Source organism: Eptesicus fuscus, chromosome 6 (genome assembly GCF_027574615.1).
Source record: "Eptesicus fuscus isolate TK198812 chromosome 6, DD_ASM_mEF_20220401, whole genome shotgun sequence".
Lineage (NCBI taxonomy): Eukaryota > Metazoa > Chordata > Mammalia > Chiroptera > Vespertilionidae > Eptesicus > Eptesicus fuscus.
In genome coordinates, this window is record NC_072478.1 from 17,108,145 (window position 1) to 17,134,522 (window position 26,378).

The following is a 26,378-nucleotide window of genomic DNA, read 5'->3' on the forward strand; positions in this document are numbered from 1 at the left end:
CTGCCCTAGTATCACTCAACACAGGCTAAGTGGGAGCAAGCGGGCGGGTGGGTGATGGGGAACATTAGGGATGTTAGATCTCCCCCACGCATCCGTCTCCTCTTCCTCTCCTCTCTGGTGATGGAAAGGAAACTTCCAGGAGCAGGAAAATTATTTAATTAGAAAATAAAGTGTTTATTCAAAGAACATTAAAAGTCCAAGGACCTGTGTGGGAGCTGGTATGAGCGGAAGTGAATCTCAGGCTCAGCCAGGCTGGGCGTGGGGCTCCTCTCCCCAGAGTCAGGGCCTCGGAGGAGGCCAGGTTGGGACCCCAGGATCCTGCAGGCAGGCAGGGAGCGGTCATCAAGCACCAGGACTCTGCAGAGCTGGGGCCAGTGGGCCCGTCAGCCTCCCGGGCTCAGCAGTTCACCAGGTACATCCCTGTGGGGGTGGGGCCGTGAATGGGAGGAGGGTCGCTTGTCCCTACCCTGGGATCCCCCAATCCTTCTCAAAATACCCCTTAACTCACTGCCCCATGGACCCCAGCAGTCCCCTGTGGGGGCAGGAGAACAGGGTGAGGGTGCTGGTGCCGTGGTGTTTCTGGCTGCGAGCCGTGGATCCTTGCAAGAACACCCACCCTCCAGGGGATGGCCCAGACACATTCATCTTCCTTCTTGACCCCTCCCACTGGGACCCTGGTCACCCCTCCCTGTCCGTGGCCACCCCACACTGGGTTTCCAGACCTGACACCCACCTATCCTTCCCACATACCTAAAATGCCTCCCCCACCCCTGCATCCTGGTAGAAGCAGGGGGAGGGGCTGGCCACAGCAGAGGCCTGGCTGCCAGGAAGGTGGGGGCAGTAGAGTCGGTACGTACCTGTGGCGAACCTTCTCTTTACCAGCGACATGCGGTAGCCACTGCCCACCAGCTCCAGGTCCACGCCGGACAGAGTGGCCCCTTCGCTGGTGAATTGAGCGGCCACGGGGCTGGGCGTGCTGGGCCCTGAGCAGGGCTCCCAGCTGGCAGACAGGCGGCCAGATCCTGGGGAGGCCTGAGGTCAGCTGTGTCCCATCCCTGGCCCTAGCCCCAGCCCCCCTGTGACCCAGACTCTTCCTTCGCCCTGCTTTGATTTGTGGCCTCTCTACCCTTCTGACCTCCTCTTGTGCCCCTGCACCCACTTTTTAAAAAATAAATATATTTTATTGATTTTTTTTTTTTTACAAAGAGGAAGGGAGAGGGATAGAGAGTTAGAAACATCGATGAGAGAGAAACATCCGTCAGCTGCCTCCTGCATGCCCCCTACTGGGGATGTGCCCGCAACCAAGGTACATGCCCTTGACCGGAATCGAACCTGGGACTCTTGAGTCTACAGGCCGATGCTCTATCCACTGAGCCAAACTGGTTAGGGCTGCACCCACTTTCTTTGGCTCCACAAGACTGTATGTGGTTTGTAAAGCGGTCCTGCCTCAGGGCCTTTGCACCTGCTGTGCCCACTCCCAGGATGCCTCTCCTTCAGCTTTGTCAAAGCCCTTCCAGCCTGGCCTACCCCAAGCACATCCCCGATTCTCCCCAGTTTAAATAAGTCCTCCCACCCGAGACCCCTGAGTCCTGATGTACAACCACTACTCACCCCCTGCCTCGGACACATCCGGAAGCTTCCACAGGAACCGCTTCTCCTCCAAGTTCCTGGCATCAGGAGAAGCTGGGTCAGGTCAGCCCCCGAGAGAACACTTAGAACCCAGGGTCCCAGCTCAGCTTCCTCTCAGCTACATGACCGGAGCAAGCCAGGTCCCCTCCCTTGCCTCCATTTCCCCATCTGTGAAGCAGGGGTGGGGTGTGGAGCAGCTGGTCCCGAGGGCCCCACAGCCTTGCAGCATTTTTAGAGGATGCATTTGGTCCTGTAGGTCTGGCTTCTTGGTGACAGGTTCTATCCTTTATACAAAACTAAGGCAGCATTGGAGCTGGATTCAAATCCTGATGTGATCTTAGATAAGCAATTTAGCCTCCCTTTGCCTCAGTTTCCCCATCCATAAATAGGGATGATGGCAGTCTACACCCGGAGGGATTGCTAAGAGCCTTAAGCCAATCAGTGCGTGCTGAGCCCATGGAACACACCTGACACGGAGGAAGCTCTCCGTGTCAGATATCATCCCTGTTTGATAACAGCACCCTCCGCGGTAAGCAGTCCGAGCTCACACTGACCAGTCAGGTCCAGGGTGGGCCCTGTAGTTGCTTCATCAAGGGGAAGGTTGGGGGGTTCAGGGGCACCGCTGAGCCTCTCTCGGCCTTGCACACGCCCTCACCAGGTGGCAGCTGGCTGCAGGCAGACATTGGTCACAGGCTCCCCCACAGGCAGCAGGATCTGGACATTGGTGAGCGGCGTGGGCACAGCCGTGGCGCCGGGCCGGTAGCTGTACTCCACCGAGACCTGAGTGAGGGTCGCCTCACACTGCCAGTGGGCGCGCAGCTGCAGAGGCACAGACTGGGGACCCGGGCGGGAGAACTGGAAAGAGAGAGGACCGAGCGTGGGCCATCCTGTCCCACCACACTGGGCACTACAACCAGCTTCGGTCTGTATTGCACACGCCACACGCCACCCGGAGAGAGACCCTTTCCTGGAGACTTTGCAGATAGGAGTCTGCATTACACCACACGTCCAGCAGAGGGCACGAGAGGGCCTCATTCCAATAAAGTCTGGACAGGCACCAGAGCAGAGGCCTGGGAGGGGCACTTCTAATTCGCATAATGATACGGTCTGCACTGCGGAGGCCTGGCTCCCTACAATGCCCATCTGGCCACCATGTACCCTCTGCCCTCCCTATACTCCCACCATCCCTTCCCTGCTCCCTCGGCCCTCCCCATTCCCTCTGTATCCCCCATCCCCTCCATATCCCCCATCCCCTCCATATCCCCCATCCCCTCCCTACCCTCTGCCCCTCCCATCCGCCTAGTCCACCTGGTACCGCAGCAGCACCACGTTGTAGTAGGAGGCGGCGGGGTTCTGCTCTGCCTGGCGCTGCAGGGCCTCGGTCAGGGCTGTCATGTTGAGCCAGAAGTCTTTGGTCTCAGGGTCGCTCTGGGAGGGGTCACTGCAGAGACCCGGAACAATCACCCCCACCCTCGGAAGAAGGCTTCTCAGGGTTCCCAGCACCCCACCCACCCCAAGGGCTTCCTAAAGATGCTGATTTCCCAGGTCACCTTGGCCCAGCAAAGTGTGTTTGTGGGGGTGAGAGTGGGGGTAGGGGGTGAGGGGGTGAGGAGGACGGGGGGGGGGGGGGGGAATCAAAGGAGGACAGGAAAGTGAGGTCCAGAGAGAGGGAGGGACTTGCCCAGGGACACACGGCAAATTCTGGGAGGCAGAGGAGGGATTTACGGCTGGGAGCTCCTGGCCCCCACTAGCCTCCGGGACCCCCTGTTCCTGCCTCCCTCCTCCCAGCAGTACCTGAAGAGCAGGTCGGCATTGGGCTGGAAGTGCTCGATGGGGGCTGTGTGTACAAGACGGAAGCTGAGGACCGGTGGGGGTGGGGTCCCGCTGAACACACGCACAATGCCAGCTGGGAAGGTCATGGTCAGCTCCCCAGTTACTCGAGCCAGGCAGCTGGGTGAGAGTGAAGGGACTGAGCTTGGGCTCAGGGCTCTGCCGGCCCCTCATCCTCCCCTCTCTCCTGGGGCTGGCTCCCTGGGTCTGCAGAAGCAGCCAGGCCCTGACCACACCCAGCATCCTTCCCCCCAACCTCCTCCCGTGGTGTCCCTGCCTGCATAGCAGCCCAGGCACCAGGGAGAATCCACACTGGGCTGAGGAGGCAGGAACACCTCTCTCCCTCGTTCTCTTTTCCCCTCGGCCACCAGGAAGCTCACAGCTAAAATTGTGTTTTATAATTGTCTGCATGCTGGGTTTTGGGTCTAATGCTCTCTTCCTCTCTTTGGTTTGACTTGAAGTTCTTTTCTTCTGGGCACCCCCCCGCCCCCCACGATCTCTGGTCCCTCAATTCACCCTTTCCCCACCTCCTCCACGGGCCTGGCCTCGGTGTTCCTCCCTCAGCAGCCTCAGAGGAGGCCCCCTGCACAGTGTGGGCAATAATGCCTCCCCCTGATCCAACGCCCCCTGTCGCTCGCACTGCCCTTAAGGAGGGGCCTGGAGGCTCAGCTCCGCGGTTAAGGCCCCTCCGTGGTAAAGCGGGCCACGAAACACACCTGGAGGCTGTCCCTGCTAGAACCCGGACACACAGCCCCCGGGGGCCCCGTTTGCCCCTCACTGTCCCCACTCCCCCCGGCACGGCATACCTGGGGCTGTGGCTGCGGAAGGAGGCGTGGACATACTCGGTGAAGACGGTGGCCACGGGCAGGGCATCCTGGGAGCCCAGGACCACAGGGCTTGGGCCCCGGGAGATTCCTGGGGGTGGTGGGGAGAGAATGAAGGGCAGACAGAGAGCGTGAGGACAGACAGGTTCAGGCTCCAGAACCTGCCCTCTGTCAGTAGGGTCTCTGTGGTATCACAGCCCCCGACCCAGGCCCGAGAAGGTGAGGCCCACAAGCCCACAGGTACCGTGTCCCGTCTGGGAGGAGACGCTGGAGCGCTCTGGGGCGGCGCTGGGGACGGAGGAGCCCAGAGAGTGAGCCTGGAAGGGAAGGGGACAGGCTGGGCTGTGGACGCGCCTGGAGCAGTGTCCTGATGCTGACCCGGGAGGCGCCCCAGCCCAGCGCTGGCCAAGCCCCCTCGGCCTACCAGGTCCCCGTTGCTGCTCATGACGGGGCAGGACACCTTCCGGGCGCGGGGCCTCCGGGGTGGGGCGGCCAGGCCCTCCGTGGCCGGGAGGTCAGCAGGTCCGGGCATTGGGTCTGGGGAGCGAGTGTGAGAAAGACATGGCTGAGAGGCTGCCCTGGGCCTCCCGGGCCTCCCCAGGGGAGGAACTCGGTCAAAAACTGGGAGTCAGACTGATGGTGGGGAGACCCCTGGATGGTCTGAAGCCCTGGGGCTTCGGAGAAGGTGCCAGATAGGACTGCAGACGCCATCCACAGCCCTGACACCGGATCGTGGCCTAGTAAGAGGGGAGCTCCCTGCCACGGGGCCCTGGATGCTCGGAGGCAGGCACGGTGCGGGGGGATTTGGAAGAGGGCTTTTCTCTAACTTCCAGCAATTCCATGGCTGTCATCCTCTGAGAGGACAGCAGTGGCCTCCTCCCCTGGCCCACGTCTGAGTCTCACCTTCTAAGTTAACTAGTCGTGGTGTCCCACCCAGGGTCCCCTCGCGCTCCTGCCTCCCAGCAGCCCCTGCTCGGCTCCAGCTGCAAACGCTTGCCCACGCACCTCCCCTCCCTCCAGGCTTCTCGGCCGTTTCCTGACACTGCGGGCGGTTTCCTGAGGTGGTGCCATCCTCTGTGCGGCAGGGTGTTGGACAGCACCCCTGGCCTTGGTTGTACCCATCCCCCAGCGGTGACAATCCCACATCAGTGGTGAGGATGCTGAGTGTGCCCGGGCCGCACAGCTGGCTGGCTGAGAATCCCTGATCTACAGTGAAGCTCTGACAATAATAGCTCGTCTACACTCACCGTCTACACTCACTCCCGAGGCCCTCCCTTGAAGCGGCTCCAATCAGGGTCTTTCTCTAACCATGGCCTCTGCCTGGCACCCCGTTACCACTGCTGGGGACCTCACGTGGTCACAGCCGTTTCTCTAAATGCCAAGGGGACTCCACTCTCCTCGTGCGACCTGCAGGCACCCACTCCTGCCTGCTCTCCTCCTCCCTCCCCTAGCCCTGCCTCAGCTCAGCCTTGGACCCTCTCTGTTCCTCTCCTGCCCCAGGTGCCTCCCCCGTGCCTGGGCCCATCTCCTTGCTGACATCTTCCCTCCCTCCCCGCTCCCTGTCATCACTCTGTTCTGGCCACACCAGCCTCCCCACTGTTCTTCAAGGGGCCTAGCCCACTCTCACCCCTACAACCCTCTGCTGGGAACCCCTTCCCCCACACCCATATGGCTTCGCCTCACCTCCATCATGTCACAGCTCAGGTGTCCTCCTCAGAGAGGCCCCTACCCTTGGGAGCCCTCAGCTGCCACCTCCTGCCTTGTTAACGACCCAGCTCATTGTTGCCCTTGCAAGGGCGAGGTTTCCGCCAGCCTCCTCTCCGCTCCGTCCCCAGCACCCAGCGCGGATCATGGTAGGTGCTCCATCCTCCCCACAGCTCCCATCACAGTTCCCGCTGCGGGACTTACCGCCTCCAGCCCCAGCCTCCAGCCCCCAGGGGCCTGGGGATGCCGCAAGGGGCTGTGGCGAGTCTGAGGACAGCAGGGACCGTGTTCCCCTGGACTCGGGTGGCTGCGGCCTGCAGGTAGGTGGGCTCTGCGGGGTGCCTGGGCGGAGGACCCAGGAATCTGGGAAGGGGCCAGGTGCTGCGTGGGATGGCGAGTCCAGGCCGGAGTCTTCCACGTTCTCCGGCGACGAGGAGGAGAAAGGCGAGGGGCTGGAGGTGAAGCCGAGACTGCTGGAGCCTGGGGAGAAACGGGGCGACTAGCTCCAGGCCCTGCCCACGGGGGGTCTGGGCCATTCACAGCCGGCGCTCACACCCCACCCAGGCCATGCCGCTGGTCACTGCTCTCTCCACTGACGCCTCACCCACCCTCCCACTGCCCCCCCCCCCGCCGCCCCCACTACCAAGAGGCTTCCCCTTCTCTCAGCTCTTCCTACGCACGCTGTGGCCCCGCCCACCTCACACTGACCTGGCCCCACTGAACTTCCCCTGGGCCCACAAAGGACCCCAGCATCCGCCCTCCTGCCCACCGAGCCACCTACGCTTGCAATGGCTCCAGCCATCCACCGGCTGGCCCACCCACGCTCCGGGAAGGAAGCCCTCACCCCCATTACCTGTAAAATCGTCGTGGTCAAAGGCTGACTCTAGGGGTGGCCCGAAGAGGTTCTTGGAGCCCTGCTCATCTGATTGCAGCTTCTCTGTACAGCTGGGGACCAAACGGACAAGAGGGGCTGTTCTGCTGTTTCCGTGCCTCCCTTCACCCCAGGGCCTTTGCACATGCTGCTTGGTTTGGCCTCCGTCCTCCCAGTTCCCCCTGGGGCCACTCCTGCTTCTCCTCAGGGCTCAGCTCAGGGTCATCCTCCCCGCAATCCCAGAGGCCCCCCACTACCAGCCCAGCGGAAGTCACGTCTCTCTTCCATCGCATCACCTGCTTTGGTTTCGTCAGAACACTTAGAAGTAATGACTACACTCTAACCTGTTTGTTATTCCTAAAACCTGAGCCGCTAGGATGTAACGCTGAGGAGGAGGACCTATCTTGCTCATATATCCTCAGAACCCAGAGTGGCATGAGTACACAGTAGGCACTCAATACATGTTTACCAAACCAATCACTAAGTGGTCTCTCAAAATACAGCACAGCCTCAGCTCCCTGCCCGGATGAGAGAAGGAGACACAGAGACACAGGGAGGACGGCGGGGCGGGGGTGGGGTGGTGGAGAGACACGATGGGGGTGGCCCCCATCTGCCCACTGTGTTGACCCGATGTCCCACCCTGTGGAACTCACCTGCTGGCCCTCGGGGCGGATCGAGGCCTCTGTGGCTTCCCAGCAGCATCCCCTACAAGAGATGGGCCTCTCTCTCTGAGCCTTCCTGTACCCTGCCTGCGGGGCGCCCTCCTCCACAGGCCAGGAGACCAAGGCTCGGGGCTGCCCAGCTGGCCAGAGTGACCAGATCGGGCAGAGAGGGATTTGGACCTGAGCCATGCTGTCTCAGCTTTTGGCTTCTTTCCCAGAAACCCCTTTTGGGTCTCGGCTAATCCTCACAATGACCTCATTTCACAGAAGAGGAGACGGAGGGTCAGAGTGGGTAGGCAGCCTGCCCCAAGTCCCCACGGCAGAGCTGGGATTCAAACCCACCCAACACTTCAGGCCTAGCCTTCGCTCCCTGTTCTCCGCCCGCCCACCCCAAACCAAAGGCCCCTGAATGCCGGCCCGCGTGGCTCAGAGGTCACTGGTTTGACTCCTGGTCAGGGCACCTGCCCGGCTTACTTATGGGCTCCATCCCCAGTACGGGGCACGCAGGAGGCAGCCGATCAATGATCCTCCGTCATCGCTGATGTTTCTCTCTCTCTCTCCCCGTCTCTGAACAATCGATTAAGAAACAAACTTAAAAAAGAGACTCCCGAGCAGGCGACTCACGTGAGGAGTGGCGTTTCATGGTGCCCTGCGGACAAAGGGGGTGGTGTCAGGCCGGTGCCTCAGCCAGCCCCACGGCCCCCCCGCGCCGGGAGCACCGCTCCAGAGCCTCACCCCGGGGCCGGGAGGGAGGATGAGGCTGCCGGCCGTGGCCCGGAGCTGCGCGGCCGCTGCCTCGGGGCTGCAGGCCGGGGCCCGGGCCGGGGCGGGCTTGATGTGCACGTAGAACTTGCGGGGCTCTTCGTCGTCGAAGTCAGAGTCGCTGGACGAGAAGCGGGAGGGCTCCGCTGTGCGTGCGCCTCCGTCAAGGGGCCAAGCAGACGCCAGAGCAGCCAGCCCTCCCGCTGACAGCCCCTTCCTGCTCACACCCCCGGAGGCCCTGCAGCATTCCGCACGCCTGCCGCCCTGGGCCCTGACACCGGGTTTTACCTCCTACCCTTACCCCATCCCAGCCTGTGCACAAGCGTGTCCTGCCCTAACTAACGGACGCCTCGCCTATTCAACTGTTAAGCCCCAACACTGGTACCCCCTCTTTCAGGAAGCCCTCTTGGACTCCCCTCTATTGTAACCCAGCCCCTCCTGTCTCCCTCTTGACCATCCCCGACCCCACAGGGCGGGTGTCTTTGCTTGGTCCTCACTAGAGGATCCCCACAGCAATGAGAGGTGTACGCCCAGAAGGTTGCTAATGGCGGCGAAATCACTGTGGGCAGAGCGTTCTCATTGCTGTGCCAACAACTGCCCCCAGAGGGCGCCAGGAGGATATTGTTCTGGGTCACATCAGGCCGGACCGTGAAACCTTCTTCATCCACTTCTGCACATGCCTGGAGGACAAGCGGTGAGTCAGGCTCTTCCCTTCTAAACCTCGACTTTCGCCCTGCTCCCCCCAACTCCCACCCCCACCCCCAGACCTAAAAACAACCCTGATGGTACTCACCCGTGGATCTGGCTCCAGAGAATCTCTGCAGGTAGAAAAAGAGACATTGGTATCAGCCCCCCCCCCCCCCATCTGCCCTGCCCTTGGCCCCCAACTGGAAATGGCAACTGAGGGGGTGGGCCAGGATTGCCATAATGTCCTGAGCTGGCCCTGTAGGTGGGGGAATCCCGGGGCTTGCCTGGGGCCAGGGTCAGTGAATCTGGGGGGAGGGACAGTGAATCTGGGCTTGGCAAAGCAAAGGGTGTCAAACAGTGTGGAAGGGGAGGAACCCTGGAGCTAGTTTGAAGGGTTTGCCTGAAAACATGGGACATAGGGGCTAGTCTTGGAAAAGAAAGGATCCTGGGCCAGCCTGGGCAGGTGTAGACCGGGGCTAGTCAGGGGAACTACGGCCAGGGAAGGAGTGGGTACTGGTGTGGGCAGGGAGACTCCCAGGCTCATCTTGGCAGAGTAAGAGCTGCTGGGATAGGTTAAGTGAGGAAACAGCAGGACTAACCTTGATCGAGGGAGGAATCCTGGACCACCCTGGGCAGGGCTAACCCTGGGTGCGTCTGGGCAGGCAGCCCCTGGCCTAGCCTTGGCAGAAGGAAGACTTCTGGACTAGGTTGGGCAGGAAATACTGAGCTGGCCTGGGTCAGGTACGTGCCTAGCCCGGAGTAAGAATGCTCCTGAGCTACCCTAAACAGGGGACAGCCTGGCAGGAGGAGGTATCCGGGCTAGTCCGGGCCCGGGCCAGGGCTGGGGGTGGGGGGTGCTCGCTCACACAGCTGCAGGTGGCTCCCGCTCCCGCCGGCTCAGTCCCGGGAGGCGAAAGGCCTTGGCTCCCCGCAGACGTTTCATTGCTGAGGATGGATGAGGGGTGCAGCTGAGCCCTGGGGGCGCCCCCTTCCCATTCAGCTCTGCCTCCCTTTTCCCCACAGTCCAGCCTGGGCGTCCAGGTCCAGACGTACTTGCCTTCCTGCAGGGCGGCTGCGCTGTACGCCTCAAAGTCCAAAGGCCCTGAGACAGAAGGGAGTGAGACACTCAGCAGAGAGGGAGCCCGGGCCTGAGGGGGTCGCAGGACACCCGTGGCCACACGTGAACCAGTCCCAGCGCTGGTCACGGGTGGGACGGGCCACAGGCTCTGCTCCCACCTTGGGACGGGCTGGGGGAGGGGAGACGCCTGAGTTATTTCTGCTTCCAGCTTTTCTGGATGGAACTTGGGTGGGTCAGGGATGGACCCCCAGTCTATGCAATGGGCTGGGCTGGAGGTGCCAGGCAGAGGAGCTGGGACGCTCCTAAGGGAGATGGGGAGCCAGGGAGAGGGTGTGAGCAGGAGCGGGGCGTGATGGATCTGGGGCCAGTGAAGGGCTAGAGTGAGGGCCTCCACAAGGAGGGGCGGGCTGAGCTGTGAAGCTACGAGGGAGAGAGGACGGCCTTGGTGCCTGACCAGACTTAGGGACAGACTGTGCACCAGCATTGATTGAACTCCTCCTGGGTGCCTGGCTTACACTTCGCCTATTCCCTGCATCAAACTACTGAGCAGTCCCACACCATCGGTCGGGGATCAGTATCATTCTCACTTCACAGATGGAGAAACTGAGGCTTAGAGACGTCAAGACCCACATCCAAGTTCTCACAGCAAGCAGGGAAGAAAAGACTCAGACCCAGGTCTGACCCCAAGCTCCTGCTCTCCACATTTCCCGACCCTGCCTCCGGGCAGTTTCAGATTGGTCTTTTGCTCAACAGCTCGTAAAGGCTCCCTCGGCCCTTGGGGTCAAGTTTGAACAACGGAGTCTGGCATTCATGGCCCCTCCGGTACCTGGCTGTATGAGATTGACACATAAGACCAGGCATCCAATCCTCTTCCTCTGTGGGCTGTAGAGTTAGACCTGTCATCAGCCCATTTTTCTGATGAGGAAACTGAGACCCAGGGAAGTCTCCTGCCTCCTGAGCCCTGTTCTTCCCATGCAGCCGGACCCCCAGGGCCCCGACTCACCAGGCTTCTCCCGGCCCGTGCCCTTGCTTTCTGCGAACTTTCTCAGCAGCATTTCCACGCTGATGTTCTCTATATTTTGCTTAAACTCCTCGTGAACCTGGGCAGAGCGGGTGGGGTGTGTAACGGGGCAAGGCCCGGGACCTCTTGTTCGGCACCTCCACCTCCTTCCCCACCCGTGGCCCCGCTCACCTGCCCGATCTGCACATGGGTGTCCTCCACCGAGTGGGCATAGGAGCCCAGCAGGGTCTTCATGTGCCGCAGGTGGGTCTCCTCCATGGTCTGGAAGTGCTGAGGCAGCAGCGGGGGGAGGGGGGGGGCAGAAAGGTGGAGGCCACCAGGATTGCCATGTGACTCAGCCTGATCAGTCAGGGTATTTCAACCCCCTGGGCTCAGTGATTGGTTCGGGGAAGAGCCAAGGAGCGTCTGCCCTAGGTCTTTTGCTGGAACTATAGGAAAAGGACATTTTCACATCCTGAGTCAATGAATTGGTGGGATGCATGTGGAAGCTGCTGGTGGCCACTTTGCTGGACACACACACGTCACACACACACACACAACACACACACACACATCACACACACACACACACACAACACACACACACCACACCACACACACACAACATACACACACACGCACACACACAACGCACACACACACACACACACACACACACACACACACAACACACCACACACACACAACACACACACCACACCACACACACAACACACACACAACACACCACACACACCACATACACACACATGCACACACACACATGCACACACACACAACACACACACCACACACAACACACACACCATACCACACACACAACACACACACAAACACACACCACATACACACAACACACACACACACACACAACATACACACAACACACACACACAACACACACACACACATACATACACACACACACACACACACACACGGGCGTGTTTGCTTGAGAATGAAGCCCCAGAGAGAAAAACAGGCTTGAAAAGGAGAGAGGCACAACTTCCTGCCAACACCCTGCGAGCACCTGGATCCAGCCATGCCTGGAGCCCTCCCCTCCAGCTTTTCTGTCCCGTGAGCCTATAAACCTTCATTGTCAGTTTGAATGAAGGTCTCTATCCTTTGTAACTCTCTATCACTTGCAAAATCAGTGGGAAAAAATCTGATTCCTAATCCTGAGATTCCAATCTGCTTCTCATACATTTGGATGGACAGAGACCCAGAGAGGTACAGTAGCTTGTAAAAAGTGACTTAGCTGGTGAGGAATGGAGGCTGGACTAGAGCCTGGGCCTTTCAGCCACTATGAAATGTCAGGAGACTCTGAGAGTCTAAATCCTGCCCTATTTTGTTTAAAAACAAACAAACACAACACACACACACACACACACACACACACAAAAACAACACACCTTATCCTATATAATAAAAGGGTAATATGCAAATTGACCCTAACTGAGGAATGATTAGGAACGACCAGGTACTATGAAGTGCACTGACCACCAGAGGGCAGACCCTCAATGCAGGAGCTGCCCCCTGGTGGTCAGTGCACTCCCACAGGGGGAGCTCCACTCAGCCACAGGCCAGGCTGGCCGAGCACAGCACGGTGGAGGGAGCCCCTCTCGCCTCCTCAGCAGGGCTACGGATGTCTGACTGCAGCTTAGGCCACCATTCACTCCCCTCTGCTGGCTGCATGTGCCCTATTCCTGAGATTACCATTTGCCTCCATCCTGTGATGACAATGGACCAACCCGGCCATCTGGTCAACCTTGCTTTGTTTGAGGGTTATAAAAGCAGCCTCCAGGCAGGTGGCACATGACTAGTGGGCTGGACAGGGACAGGTCGCATCATGACCACCTGGGTGTTGGGGATGCAGGGCCAGGCCTAAGCCATCAGGTGGACATCCCCCGAGGGGTCCCGGACTGCGAGAGGGCACAGGCCAGGTTGAGGGGCTCCTCCAGTGCGTGAATTTTCGTGCACTGGGCCTCTAGTCAATAATAATACAAATAAAAATGACACCTCATAGAGTGGTTTCTATGCACCTGGTACTAGTCTGAAAACTTCACATATAGTGACCCATTTAATCTTCACAACAACTCTATGAGGCAGGTACTATTACTGTTCCCATTTTACAGGTAGGAAAACCAAGGCACAAAAATGATTTGAGCCCTAGCCAGTTTGGCTCAGTGGATAGACCAACAGTCCTTGGACTGAAGGGTCCTGGGTTCTTGTCAAGGGCACGTACTTCGGTTGCGGACTCGATCCCCGGCCCTTGTCAGGGCACGTATGGGGGGCAACCATCGATGTGTAGCTTTCATATCTATGTTTCTCTCTCTCTATCTCTACCCCTCCCTTCCACTCTCTCTAAAAATCCATGAAAAATATCCTTGGGCGAGGATTTACAATAAAATAAGATAAAATAAAAAGTATTTGACTTTTGAAATGATAATAATGCCGGCAACAATAATAACAGCTAACTGGCTGTAGCATCTCATGGCCTTCTCCCTGTGACCGAGGCTCCTGGGAGTTGAGGGTGTGGAAGGTTCTGGACTTCTGAGGCCCAGGGCCGGGGATGTGTAGGTCTCTAAGGTACAGACCTCCGGTTCTTACCAGAGCGGAGTCCAGCATCTTCTGCTCGAAGTCAGCGCGGGCCGAGTTGTACTTCTCCACGGAGCGCCGCAGGCTCTCTGCCGCCTTCTTGGTCTTGGTCTCTGCCTAGGAGGCACAGAGAGGGGACAGGGCTGGGCGAGGTCACTCAGGGAGCTCCCCCCCCCCCCCCGCTCCCGCAGCAGGTAGACTTCTCGGGGTGCCCAGGGTCTGGTGACCACACTCAGGGTCTGTGCTATGTTCTCCCTCTCCCGTCAGGCAGCCCCCACGCCTCGGCAGCCGCCTCGGACCTGCGGCCGTGGGCCGGCGTGGGCTCACCTTGTCCATCTCCTTCTGGCTGGTGCTCTCCCTCCGCAGCCGCTCCTGGTCCATGCACCGGCTCAGGTAGTTCTCTCGGGACTTGGGCAGGAGCTGGCTGACGCCTGCGAGGACCTGCACTGCGTCCAGGGTGCCCCCTGCTTCCTCTTTCAACTGCGAGGGAGGGGAAGGGGGAGCATGGGTGCCACCGAAACCCATGGGTGCAGGACCCGAGCGGACCTCAGGTGCAGCCCATGAAGCTCCCGGCTTCCCAAACATCGTGGGGTTCTCTGAGTTTTATTTTAATATAAAAATTGTAATGTTTAAAGTAGGTAATATTTACACATCATTCAAAAAGTTTTAAGAGGTGAGCTCCCTAAAACCTCCCGTACCCTGCCCTGGCTGAATAGCTCAGTTGGTGAGAGCATCGTCCTGATTCAGCAAGGCTGTGGGTTTGACCCCAGGTCAGGGAACCTACAAGAACTAATTAATATATAAATAAGTGGAAAACAAATCAATGTTTCTCTCTCTCCCTCTCTCTCTCTCTCTCTCTCTCCTTCTCCCTTTCTCCTTTCTACTCTGTCTCTATAAAAAATCAATAATAGCCTGACTCGTGTGGCTCAGTGGTTGAGCATTGACCTATGAACCAGGAGGTCAGCGTTCAATTCCTGGTCAGGGCACATGCCCGGGTTACAGACTCCATCCCTAATGTGGGGCCTCCAGGAGGCAGCGGAGAGAGATCTATGATTCTCATCATTGATGTTCCTGTCTCTAACTCCCTCTCCCTTCCTCTCTGAAATCAATAAAAATAAAATATATATATTTTTAAAATAAAAATCAATAGCCCTAACCAGTTTGGCTCAGTGGATAGAGCATCGGCCTGCAGACTGAAGGGTCCCGGGTTCGATTCCAGTCAAGGGCATGTACCTTGGTTGCGGGCACATCCCCAGTAGGGGGCGTGCAGGAGGCAACTGATTGATGTTTCTCTCTCATCGATGTTTCTAACTCTCTATCCCTCTCCCTTCCTCTCTGTAAAATCAATAAAAAATATTTTAAAAAAATAAAAAAAATAAAAATCAATAATAAAACAAAAAACCTTCCATTCCCTGATGGCCAGCCTCCCGGGCCTCTGCCAGGAGGTCCCCATTATTACCATCATAGGTCTCCAGGATTCATCAGCACATGGACAGGTAAGTATGCTTGCTTTCACCCATTTTTTAATGACAGATTGCAGCAGTCTGTGCTGTTTATCCCACTGATGATTCCACATCATAGTCCATTCCCAAGGTTGTTCCACATCAGCCCATAGGGAACTTCCTCGTCCCCATTTTTTAAAAAAAAATTGTGGTAAAATACACATAAGATTTACTATATTAACCATTTAGTATACAGTATTGAGTACTACTGCCAACTCCCCTTTTTAACAGAGTTAAAAATGCAGATGTGGGCCTGACAATGCCGAGCACCTAGGAATGATCAGATGCTACTATTTTGGGATCCTGAGCGTCTAAGGCTTGACGCTTTCAAGATTCTAGGTTTGAAAGCGTCTAGACATGTCAGATAATAACACCTGTAGGTTCTGGCCGTCTAGATGAGAGGTTAGCAAGCTCTTTCTGTGATGGGACAGACAGTAGATGGGTTTGCCTGTCATGGACTCTCAACTCAAAAAAAGTCACAGACTATTGTACACATGTGAGCCTGGGTGTGTGCCAATAAAACCCAATTTACTGGCACTGCAACTGAGTGCCATTTCATGTTCACGTTTCACAAAGTATTCTTCCTCTCCGGATCCCGCCACCACCATTTAGAGATGTAATAACCATTCTGAGCTCGTGGGCTGGACAGAACCAGGTGGCGGCTGGACCGGGCCCCCAGGCTGCAGCGCGCAGACCTCTGCTCGAGGATTTTGAGTCTGAAATGTCTGACCGTTCCCTGGTCTGCAGGGTCCTGGGTTCGAAATTTCAGAATGACCAGAATCCTCAGAGGCACAAGAGGAGGCTGGAGGTTTGTAGGCCTCTCAGGAGGCCTGGGCTCCTTCCAGCTGCCGGCGCCGCCCGCCCAGCCCTCTGGGCAGTGCCCGCCCGGCACACACCTTCTTGTGCGTCTTGAGCTGCTCCTCGCTGTAACGGAGCACGTCCTTGATGAGGTCCTGCAGCTTCCGGGTCAGCTCCAGGTGGCAGAGGGCCAGCTTGTCCGAGGAGACGCGGAAGACTTCCCAGAGCGGGGCAAAGGTCCTGGAGATGGCAGGGTCACACGCAGGGCCCGCAGGCCCAATACCCCTGGGTCCCCTCAGACAGCATATCTGGCATTGGCTCAGGCACCCACTGTGTGCCAGGCCCTGCTAAGCATCAACACATATTAACTCATTTAATCCCCACTGCAACCCTATAAGGCAGGCTTGTGACAGATGGGGAAACTGAGGCATAGGAGGCTCCGTAACTCATGCAAGGCCCCACGGCGAATGACCATCAGAGCTGGAATTGACATTCAGGTCCTGAGGCCCAGAGTCCTCACTCCAGGCCCCACCTGATAGCCAAAGGCAGCTAAGACCCAACCAGCCCCAACCAAGTTCATGGGTCCTCCCTACCTCAACAGAACCCCCCTCCAGCTCCCCCTGCCTTCCCTCCCTCTGCCTCCATGTCTGCCCCTGACAGAACTTTTGCCCCACAGCAGCCACAGGGAACTTTGCAAATGTCGGTGGGACCACATCACATCCTTGTTTAAAAGTCACCTGTGCGTCTAACCCCCCATCTCATCCCCCCCTCACCCAGGCCCTGCAGCATACCCGCCTCTCTGCTCCTCCTTGAACATACAGTGCGTGGCTGCGTCAGGGCCTCTACCCTGGTCGAGCTGCCGGCCTGCGTCTCTGTCCCCCAGACTCTCCCAGGGCTGACTCCTTCCCATGATTAAGGTCTCAGCTCATAGACCCGGAGGCCACCCCGGAGGAGGTGCCCAACCTCCCACACTCTTACTTCATTGCCTTCCTGGCACTCTTAGCCCCGGGAGAGGACCTGTTCGTGTTTGTGGTTAACATGTATCTTGTCACACATCCTGGATGTACATGGCATGAACACAGCCTGAAGGTAATTGAGGATTTTATCCGTCTTGGTGGCCACTGGGTTACTAGTGCCTACAACAGTACCTGGCACACAGTAGGTACACAGTAAACATGTGTTAAATGAGTGAATGAGATAGTGAGTGAATGAATGATACACCTTCCTCTGTCTGATTAGCCCTGTAAGTGGGGGGATGACTCCCTACTCTACAGAACACACCTGTGAAAAGATGTCCACCCAAGGGAAGGCTCCGGATGACCCCAGGGCCCCACAACCTCGGGGACCCCTACCCCACCCATGGCCCACTCACCCCACGGGGGTCCCGTTGCTGGCCAGCTTGGAAAGTTTTGCCATCGCTTTCGAGTAGGTCTCCTCGATCGTGGCCCTGGATAGGAGGACAGGGAAAAGCTAGGGGAGGTTCTGGGCACCCCTGGGAGATACCCTGCCCCCCTGAGCCTCAGTTTCCCCACCTCAAACATCTGAGCAGTGGCTCTTAGTGAGGACAGAACCAGGAAATTCATGGGAGAGGTTTTTATCCTTAAATAATACATTTTACAACAATAATAGTAGTAGTAGTAGTAGTAGTAGTAGTAGTAGCAACAGTAGCAGCAGCAGGTCAACCAATTCTTGAGCACATACTGTAAATGCTTTATAATACAAATGAGAAAAACCATATAAAGTTTAGATGGTTTTTCTCATTTAATCGCAGCAGGCAAACTCATATCTCCTTCTTCCCTTTGGACAGACACCGCTAAATGCCTACCTCATATCCACTCACATTTTCATCTGGACGAATAGAGCCTTAATTTTGTTTGGGGCAGCAATGAGCCCAGTTAAAACCAATTGCCCATGAGGGCATCTTGTGATGCCCGTGGAGTACCCCAGGGGTGGAAGACCCACAAAAGAAACAGTGGCCTCTGTCCTGTATGGCAAGTGCCACTTGCCAGCCATAAACAGAAATACTTGGTTCTAATCCTTTGAACTCTCTGCCCGATGTCACAGGCCCTCACTACCGAGGGACCAGGGAGCTGCTTTGCAATCTGATTTTACTGTGTTTTCCGGGATATTAACAGCAGAACACTTGCATGCTGAAATGTGGACTACTTTATCACATGCGTTTTCTTTTATCATGCTTAGGGCACAAGATTGGGTTTTCAAATTCCCCTTCAGGTAGGTCATATGTCTTTTCAGGAGGCATGAGAAACCTGGGGAAGGTTGTTTACAGGAGATCCTGGGGCTGAGAGTGTTGAGGAGACTAGTTTCGAGGGTCTTCAAGCAAGTATGGTCCCTGGAGCCCACAGGGGTCTGGACCTGATGGGGCGGGGCATGGGGTGGCTGTGAGACGAGATGGGCGGGGCCACGCGGTAGGCAAGGCTGGGTGGACTGTGGGGCACGGCCATGTAGTGGTGGGGCGTGGGAACCTCACCTCTCCCGGATGAATTCTGCCAGCTCCTTGGTGGAGACGGGTCCCTGCTTCATGTTGTGGTACAGAACCTCAAAGCCGTGGTTTTTCTCGCCCTGCAAAAGCATGGAAGTGGAGACTGAGAAAAGGATGCAGAAAAAAGCAGTGCTGTCCAGCAACCGGGGCTTAAACAGAGAACCCAACCAGCAGAAGTCCATCCCCTTGGCGCCAGGGATTGGTTCATTCTCCCCTTCCCCCCCCCCCCCCCCCGACGCATTGGTGCATGGGCCTTAAATTGGCCTAATCAGAGAGAAGCTGGGGAGTTGTGTCCCATAGTTGAAAAAGATATATTCTCATTCACTAGTTGCCTCTCTCTATTTCTACTAGATGCCTGGTGCGCAAAATTCGTGCACTGGAGCAGGGGCGGGGGGGGGGGTCCCTCAGTCTGGCCTACGCCCTCTTGCAGTCCAGGAGCCCTCCTGGGATGTCCGCCTGCCGGGTTAGGCCTTCCCCACCCCCCACCCCTGACTCCCAGGGAGCAGGCCTAACCCAGCAGGCAGACATCCCTCTCGCAGTCCGGGACCCCTCGCTCCTTACCCCCCGCCTGCTCGCTGCTCCTTACTGCTTGGCTTGCTGCTCCTTAGCACTGCTGCTCGGCTTTTGGCTGAGCAGCGCTCCCCCTGAGGGAGTGCACTGACCACCAGGGGAAGCTCCTGCATTGAGCATCTGCCCCCTGGTGGTCAGTGCATGTCATAGCGTCTGGTCGTTCTGCCCTTCGGTCAATTTGCACATTAGGCTTTTATTATATAAGATCTTTCTGTGGTTGTTTCTCCCTCTCTCTCCTTTTCTCTCTGAGTCTCTCTGCCTCCACCAGTCTCTTCTCCCCCTGCTTTTCTGTCTGTATTTTTCGGTAAATGAGGAATTACGTGGCCACGGGAAACATTGGAAGCCGAGTGGAAACCACGAACTTTGGGGAAAAGCTGAATCCGAGAGAATCCCATAACAAGCATATTGAGTCGGGTTGCGGGATCAAACCAGTTCTGAAGTCCTCACTGCCCCACAGCATTTCATTTTGTGAAGCAATGTGACCACTGTCCTGTGAGTCACCGTAGTTAGCTTTCTTCCTCTTTATCAGGGAAACTCCTTGTCTGAGCCCCCTGAGAGGTCTGGGTCTGACAGCTCTCTCAGCACCTAGCAGAGTCCAGTTAAGGACGGGACACAGAAAGGGCACTTGAGTTTGTTAAATAAATGAACAAATGAGCAAAATTAAAGCAAACATGAACGAATGCCTCGAATTAGCAAAACCTAGAGCTGTTCTTCTGTTACCCGGTGCTGGTGGGAACAGAGCTCCCACCCGGTGCCTGCTGGTGCGTTGAACAAAACCCCTTTCGCCCAAGTCCTGGGGTCACCCCGGTGGGGACAGGGCTGTGCCGTGTGGTCCGGGAAATCACTGTCCCTCTGTAGTGGACCCTCAGTAAGATGGGGGCAGGGAGTCATCAACCTCTCATTTGAGGACGAATAAACACCAAGACGACCAGGGTCCCCCAGCGCCCCAAGGCAACCCTAGGTTTTGCTAACTCGAGGCATTCGTTCATGTTTGCTTTAATTTTGCTCATGTTTCTCTTCCAAACACATTTTTATGTGAAAGGGCAACTTTTACCACTATTCTAAGTGGACAACCAGGACCCCCTGCCATCAGGAAGGGAACGGGAGAGAATGAGGCAACAGCTATGTTTTTCTGCACGTGGAAGTGCATAGTGTCTGAACACCGAGCCGTCCATAAAAATGGGAGACCGGCTGGGGTCCGAGGGAACTGGAGACATTTTAGCACCAAATGGGGCCTTATAATCCCGACGGAAAGAAGAGGCTCGTGGAGGGATCCGACGTCATTCCGCTGCCAATACCTAGTCACCTGGACGCTTGAAGGCCAGAAGTCGCTATCCGATGATCCCTCTTGCTGCACAAATGGAGATGCTGAAGCCGAGGCTGGGGCAGACCCAGGACAGGCTCAAGCCCAAACCTCAGTCGCTGCTCATTCTAGACTCAGCGGTGGCTCCCTGCGACCCACCAGCTGCTGCGTCCAAAGCCCTGGGCCTGGCCCTGCCTTTGCAAATTCACCTCTCCGCTTCCTCCCGGCCTCGCCCTCAAAACAGCAGACATCGCACAGCTCCACCACCCGGCTACCAGCCTACATTTCTTCCCACCCATCCAATACTTCCACCTCTCCAGGATCACTGCCAGACCTCCCTCCTTCCAGAACCTTCTCAGACCCTCCTCAAACTCTCACTTCCCCGGGGCTCACGGTTGATCCCTCCAGCTCCCCAGGAACCTGTTTCCTCTCCTTCCACATCTACGGTTGTACTTTCAAGGTTCAAGAGTCAAATCCTCCTTCTAGGCACTGATCCACTTTGGGCCAGTGACTTCCCCTCCCTGGGCCTCAGTTTCCTCATCTGACAAATGGGGACAATGACAGCACCTACCTGCCAAGAGTTTCGGTGACATGAGGTTGGTATCGAGCTGGACACAGGGCTCCCTGCACGGTGGGGGTGCTCAGCAAACAGCCCAAACAGCCCCCACCAGCACCGGCCAGGGGATCCTCGGGTGAGGCTGCACCAGGCACCGCTGACCAGGCCAGCATCTGGGGCTGACTCAGAGCCAACTGCTGGCCCATTTCCCAGACCTGGCAAAGCCCCCAGCAGTGTCTGCCTCCCTCAGGCTGGGCTGGCAGCCGAGGGTCCGAGGAGGGGCTGTCACCGAGGGTATTTCTAACACAGCTTACTCGTGTCCCTTTCCTGCTCACACTCCCTCCATGGCTCCCTAGTGCCCTCTAGGCCTCCAGCCCTGCTCTGGCCCAGTGGGGCTAGAGCACCCCTGTCTGGCTTGATCTCCCCCTTGACGGGAGCCTCCTTCAAGCCAGCCAGGGCCCCAGTGTCATCCAGCAAAGAGCCACCAATACAAACGACAGGTTAAACAAAACAGACAACCCAGAAGCACTTCCTGGGTCCCGGGGGAGGGGGAAATTTTGTCCCCCTTTCCAAGTTTGGGAAACTGAGGCTTCAAGAGGCCACGTCACCTTTCCAAGAACTCCCAGCCGAGCCCAATTCAAATCTTATTCACTGTGCATTAGACTATCTTTTGGTGGTGGGGGAGGGGATGGGGGTGGCTTCTATTTTCTCTTTGCTGATCTGAGTTCTCTCCAGTGAGCCTGCATGCCTCACGCAATTAAAAATAAATTTTAAATAAATGTAGGTGCCGTTGTCAGGGTTCCAATGCGTGGGCAACATGACTGAGCCTCACCCGGGCAATACCCTTACACAGAGTCACCAACAGGGTCTCAGAGAGACAGGCAGCCCCTACGGGGGCCACACAGCTATTCAGAGGCAAATCTGGAGACTGACCTTTGGGAAGGGGTATAGGTCAGGTCCCCACAGGTGGCAAGGGGGTGTGGCCCCTTTAAGAAAGCAAGGCCAGTAAGAAGAGCCCCAACTGGGGAGGGAGAAAGGAAGGGAGCAGGGCCGGTTGGTTGCTAGGGGCAACCAGTTGCCTAGCAACAGACTTCCTCTCAGCTAGCTCAGGGCCAGCAACTGGGAAGGGGCTTTCGGCCCAGGTCCTTCCTAGACTCTCCTGTTCACGCGTCCCCTGTTGCTCCCCATCAGCCTGGCCCTGCAGGAGGAGCCCCGTGCCCTCTCCTAGCCAGCCAGTGTCACACCTCTGGGCTTCTGTCCAGGCTGTTCCCGTGCCTGGAATGCCTGGAAAATCTCAGCCTTCAAAGCCCACAGCACACATGGGTGTGTGTCCTGGATCCTCCTCTGGCTGCCTCCAAGGTGCGATAGGGCTGGGAGAGTCAGGCTCGCTCCGCGCCCTCCAGACTGGGGGCTCCTTGGGGTCAGAGCTGGGGTGGAGTCTCTTGGGGGGAAGCATTCCCCGAATTGACTGGGTGTGCAATGTTGGTGGCTGGGATGGAGAGTGTGAATGAATGAATAAATGAAAACAACTCCATCTCACGTGGCCCCCTTGGGTCACAGTATGTAGTCCCCAGCTTGGAGGGCAATGGGTGAGGTGGCCCCTAGGGGTCAAGCCATGAACTGCCCCCCGCCCCGCCACCCCCAACTCTCCAGGATGGGAAAGACAGGGAAATCCTCTGGCTGGAATAATGCTGGATCCTGGAAGTTCTGTCTGGCCCTGGGTTTGAGCCCTGATCCTGCACTTTCTCACAGGGCAACCTCAGGTAAAAGAGTCCTACTCTGAGCCTCAGTTTGTTTTTCAAGCTGTGTTTGCCCAAGGTCACAAGGCCCATTTGGTCTGGGGGTGTAGATTCAAGCCCAGCCTGCCTGTTCCCTTTAACTTCTATTCCTTACAGACTCTCCACTTGCCCAAATTCTGCCCACAAGTTGCCAGGTCCCCCCACCTCCATAAAAGCCCTTTTAGGAGCACCCTCCAAACTAAGAGTGGGTCGTACTTACCCAAAAATGCTCCCCAAAATACGACATCCTGATGCCTTCTGTGGAGACCCCTGCAGACTCCTGTCTAGTGCCTGTCTGAAGAGAGAGGCAAGTTTGAGCTGCAAACTCATGGCTGTCTTGGGCCCAAGGAGGGGCTATTACAACTGTCCTCCCTGTGGAGGAGAGAGAGAGGACAGTGGAGGAACCAAAAGCTGGGAGCATGCCAGGGCTCCTGAGATGATTCAGTCCTAGGCCAAGTAGCCCCAGGAGGACAAAGCTGGATACAGATGCCCCAAGTTCTGTGGGGTTAGATAGAGGGATAGGGGCTAGGGGAGCCTAGACTAGAGGAAGGGGCAAGGGAATTGGGGTTCTTGAGCACAAATAGGAGTTCACTGTTGAGAAGGTTATTGGATGAGCCCTAGACTGGGGAGAAAAGTTCTTGGCCATTTTATTTTTTATTTTTAAATGTTTTTAAATAGATTTTTAGAGAAAGAGCAAGGGAAAAGAGAGAGAGAGAGAGAAATATTGATCAGTGGAACACCATTGATCAGCTGCCTCCTGCATGCATCCCTACCGGGGATCGAGTCTACAACCTGGACATGTGCCCTGACCGGGAATTGAACCAGTGACCTCTTGGTTCCTGGGTCGATGTTTAACCACTGAGCCACACTGGCTGGGCTTTTGGCCATTGTATAGACGGGAAAACAGGCCCCCATCCCTGAGGGGAAACCACTTGCCCAGGTCACACACTCAGGAATTGATAGTAGATTTGCACTCTGAGCACTCAGCTCCACACTGGGCAGCTCCTGTGGGAAAAGGGTTCGGTGAGAAAGGGACACTGGGGCTGTGACTAGCAACATGGGTGTGTGGGTCCCTTGGGGTCTTCTGAATCCCTCTACGACAGTCCCCACGTCATGCATACTCCTGGAACGGAGTGCTCACCCCTCACCCAGGTGCTACTGGTGCCTCCATGAGTCCTAACCCTACCCCCAGAAGCCAGTGTTCACCTGGTATCTGAGTCACTGTCCGGCTCTATGCCTCAGTTTCCCCATCTGCAAAACAAGAGAGAATGCCTAGATGGGGTCTTGCTCGGGGGACTCCAGGACTCCCCAAAGAGGGGGTGGGTCAAGCCACCTGGCGACGGAGGGACACTTGGTGTCCTTGGCATGTTCTCGAGGCCGGGCTTGTCACTGGAGCCTGCTGGCCCCATTCATAATTCATGACTCCGAAGGCAGCTCGGCAGCAGCTGGGAGCCCAGGATGTACCGTGGCAGCAGGGACCGAGCTGGTGGCAGCAGGATGGGAAAGCCCCCTGGGCCTCACCAGGAAAGGACTAAGGACCTTGGACAAGGCTGCCCATTGCCGAACCTCAGTTTACCTAATCTGGAGAGTGAGTTTAACTTGATCCATTATAATCTAGCCCCAGTTCCTTGACTTCACCCAGCACCCACCATGTGGCCACATGGCTGGGACAATACCAGGATCTGTGAGATGATTCAGCCCTGGGCCTGCTCCCTGAGGAGCCCCGAGTCTAGGGGACAGAACTGGATACAGACACCCTGGTCCTGCAGGGCCAGGGCTGGGCCAAATGGAGGAACCAGAACTGGGGAAGCCTGACTGAAGAAGGGAGGCATGGGTGTTAGGTTTTCTAAAACATACGTATGTTTACTCATTTCAGAGAGGAAGGGAGAGGGAGAGAGAGAGAGAAACAACAATGATGAGCGAGCATCATTAATTGGCTGCCTCCTGCGCACCCCTTACTGGGGACCGAGCCCGCCACCAGGGCATAGGCCCTTGACCAGAATCCAACTATGACCTTCTGTTTTATAGGTCAACTAGAGGCCCGGTGCACGAAATTCATGCATGGAGGGGGTGGGGTGTCCCTCAGCCCAGCCTGTACCCTCTCCAATCTGGGACCCCTCGAGGGATGTCTGACTGCCCGTTTAGGCCCGATCCCACCGGCAGTCGGACATCCCTCTCACAATCCAGGACTGCTGGCTCCCAACTGCTCGCCTGCCTGCCTTCCTGATTTCCCCTAACTGCTTCTGCCTGCCAGCCTGATCTCCCCCTAACCACTCCACTGCCAGCCTGATTGATGCCTAACTGCTCCCCTGCCAGTCTGTTTGGCCCCAACTTCCCTCCTCTGCCGGCCTGGTCACCCCTAACTGCCCTCTCCTGCAGGGCTGATCACCTCCAACTGCCCTCCCTTGCAGGCCTGGTCCCTCTCAACTGCCCTCCCTTGCAGGCCTGGTGCCTCCCAACTGCCCTCCCCTGCTGGCCATCTTGTGTCCACATGGGGGCAGGATCTTTGACCACATGGGGGCAGCCATATTGTGTGTTGGAGTGATGGTCAATCTGCATATTACTCTTTTATTAGATAGGATAGAGGCCTGGTCCAGGGGTGGGGGCCAGCTGGTTTGCCCTGAAGGGTGTCCCGGATCAGTATGGGGGTTCCCTTGAGGCATGGGGCGGCCTGAGCAAGGGGCCTGTGGTGGTTTGCAGGCCAGCCACGCCCCCTGGCGATCCAAACAGAGGCCCTGGTATCTGGAATTTATTTACCTTCTATAATTGAAACTTTGTAGCCTGGAGTGGAGGCCTAGGCCAGCCAGGGCAGGTGGAAAGCTTGGCTTCCTCCGTTGCCGGGGGCAACCCTGGCCTGCTCACTCCAGCTCCGTGGCTGCCGCCATTTCTGTTTGGATTTGTTTACTTTCTATAATTGAAACTTTGTAGCTTGAGTGGAGGCTTAGGCCTGCAAGGGCAGGCGGAAAGCTTGGCTTCCTCCGTTGCCTGGGAAACCTTGCTCTCTGCGGCTGTAGCCATCTTGGTTGGGTTTATTTGCATATCTGCTCCTGATTGGCTTGTGGGCGTGGCTTGTGGGTGTAGCAGAGTTAGGGTCAATTTGCATATTACTCTTCTATTAGGTAGGATGCTCAACCACTGAGTCACATCAGCCGGGCAGGTGCTGGGGTTTTAAAGCATGAATAGGAGTCCAGGCACACACACACACACACACACACACACACACACACACAATTGATTCAACAAATATTCCCAACCTCCACCCTGGTGATGCTGGGGCTTGTGAGAAACTTCAGCGGCCAGTGCAGCCCCTGAGGAACCCAGCCTGTCACGCTAGGCTGACATCCCCAAAAGGAAAAGCCTTAAATTTCTATCTCATTTCTTAGTTTCTGGCCATGATCTAGACTCTGAGCATCTTTAAATCCCTTAGAGCTAGGCTGACCGACATAGGAACCACTAGCCTCATGTAGCAGCCTTCTTTTCTTTCTTTCTTTTTTTTTAATCCTTACTAGAGGATATGCTTTTCGTTGATTCTAGAGAGAGAGGAATGGAGAAGGAGAGAGAGCGAAACACTGATGTGAGAGAGAAATATTGATCAGTTGCCTCCCGTGCATGATGTGCCCTGACCAACTTGGGTATGTGCCCTGACCAGGAATCGAACCTACGACCTTTTGGTGTACAGGACAATGCTCTAACCGACTGAGCCAT

General features: G+C 56.8%; 1 protein-coding gene across 2 annotated transcripts; it reads right to left on the reverse strand.

Moving 5' to 3' along the window:
* Positions 1-164: 164 nt before the first annotated feature.
* On the reverse strand, positions 165-22,944 carry FCHO1 (FCH and mu domain containing endocytic adaptor 1). Of its 2 annotated transcripts, XM_054716816.1 has the most exons (26): positions 22,894-22,944; positions 18,455-18,546; positions 17,339-17,413; positions 16,065-16,206; positions 13,994-14,146; positions 13,679-13,783; positions 11,240-11,338; positions 11,051-11,147; positions 10,027-10,071; positions 9,836-9,914; positions 9,076-9,100; positions 8,905-8,962; positions 8,256-8,434; positions 8,145-8,169; positions 7,512-7,563; positions 6,841-6,932; positions 6,192-6,467; positions 4,708-4,820; positions 4,528-4,600; positions 4,266-4,374; positions 3,424-3,579; positions 2,938-3,070; positions 2,285-2,484; positions 1,612-1,667; positions 858-1,022; positions 165-420 (listed from the first exon to the last, which is right to left on the reverse strand). In XM_054716816.1, exons 1-26 carry the CDS (start codon positions 22,918-22,920, stop codon positions 398-400), a joined length of 2,649 nt encoding a protein of 882 aa, XP_054572791.1. In that variant the 5' UTR covers positions 22,921-22,944; the 3' UTR covers positions 165-397. The 2 variants fall into 2 exon arrangements, with proteins under 2 accessions (XP_054572791.1, XP_054572792.1); XM_054716817.1 differs by lacking the exon at positions 2,285-2,484.
* Between the last annotated feature and the right edge of the window lie 3,434 nt (positions 22,945-26,378).

Coding starts and splice junctions, on each gene's coding strand:
- FCHO1 (XM_054716816.1), bottom strand. CDS start 22,920: ATGTCGTATTTTGGGGAGCATTTTTGG. Junction 4,601..4,707: donor TGAGCAGCAACGGGGACCTG/GTAGGCCGAGGG, acceptor CTTCCCTTCCAG/GCTCACTCTCTGGGCTCCTC. Junction 1,023..1,611: donor GGATGTGTCCGAGGCAGGGG/GTGAGTAGTGGT, acceptor AGGCCTCCCCAG/GATCTGGCCGCCTGTCTGCC.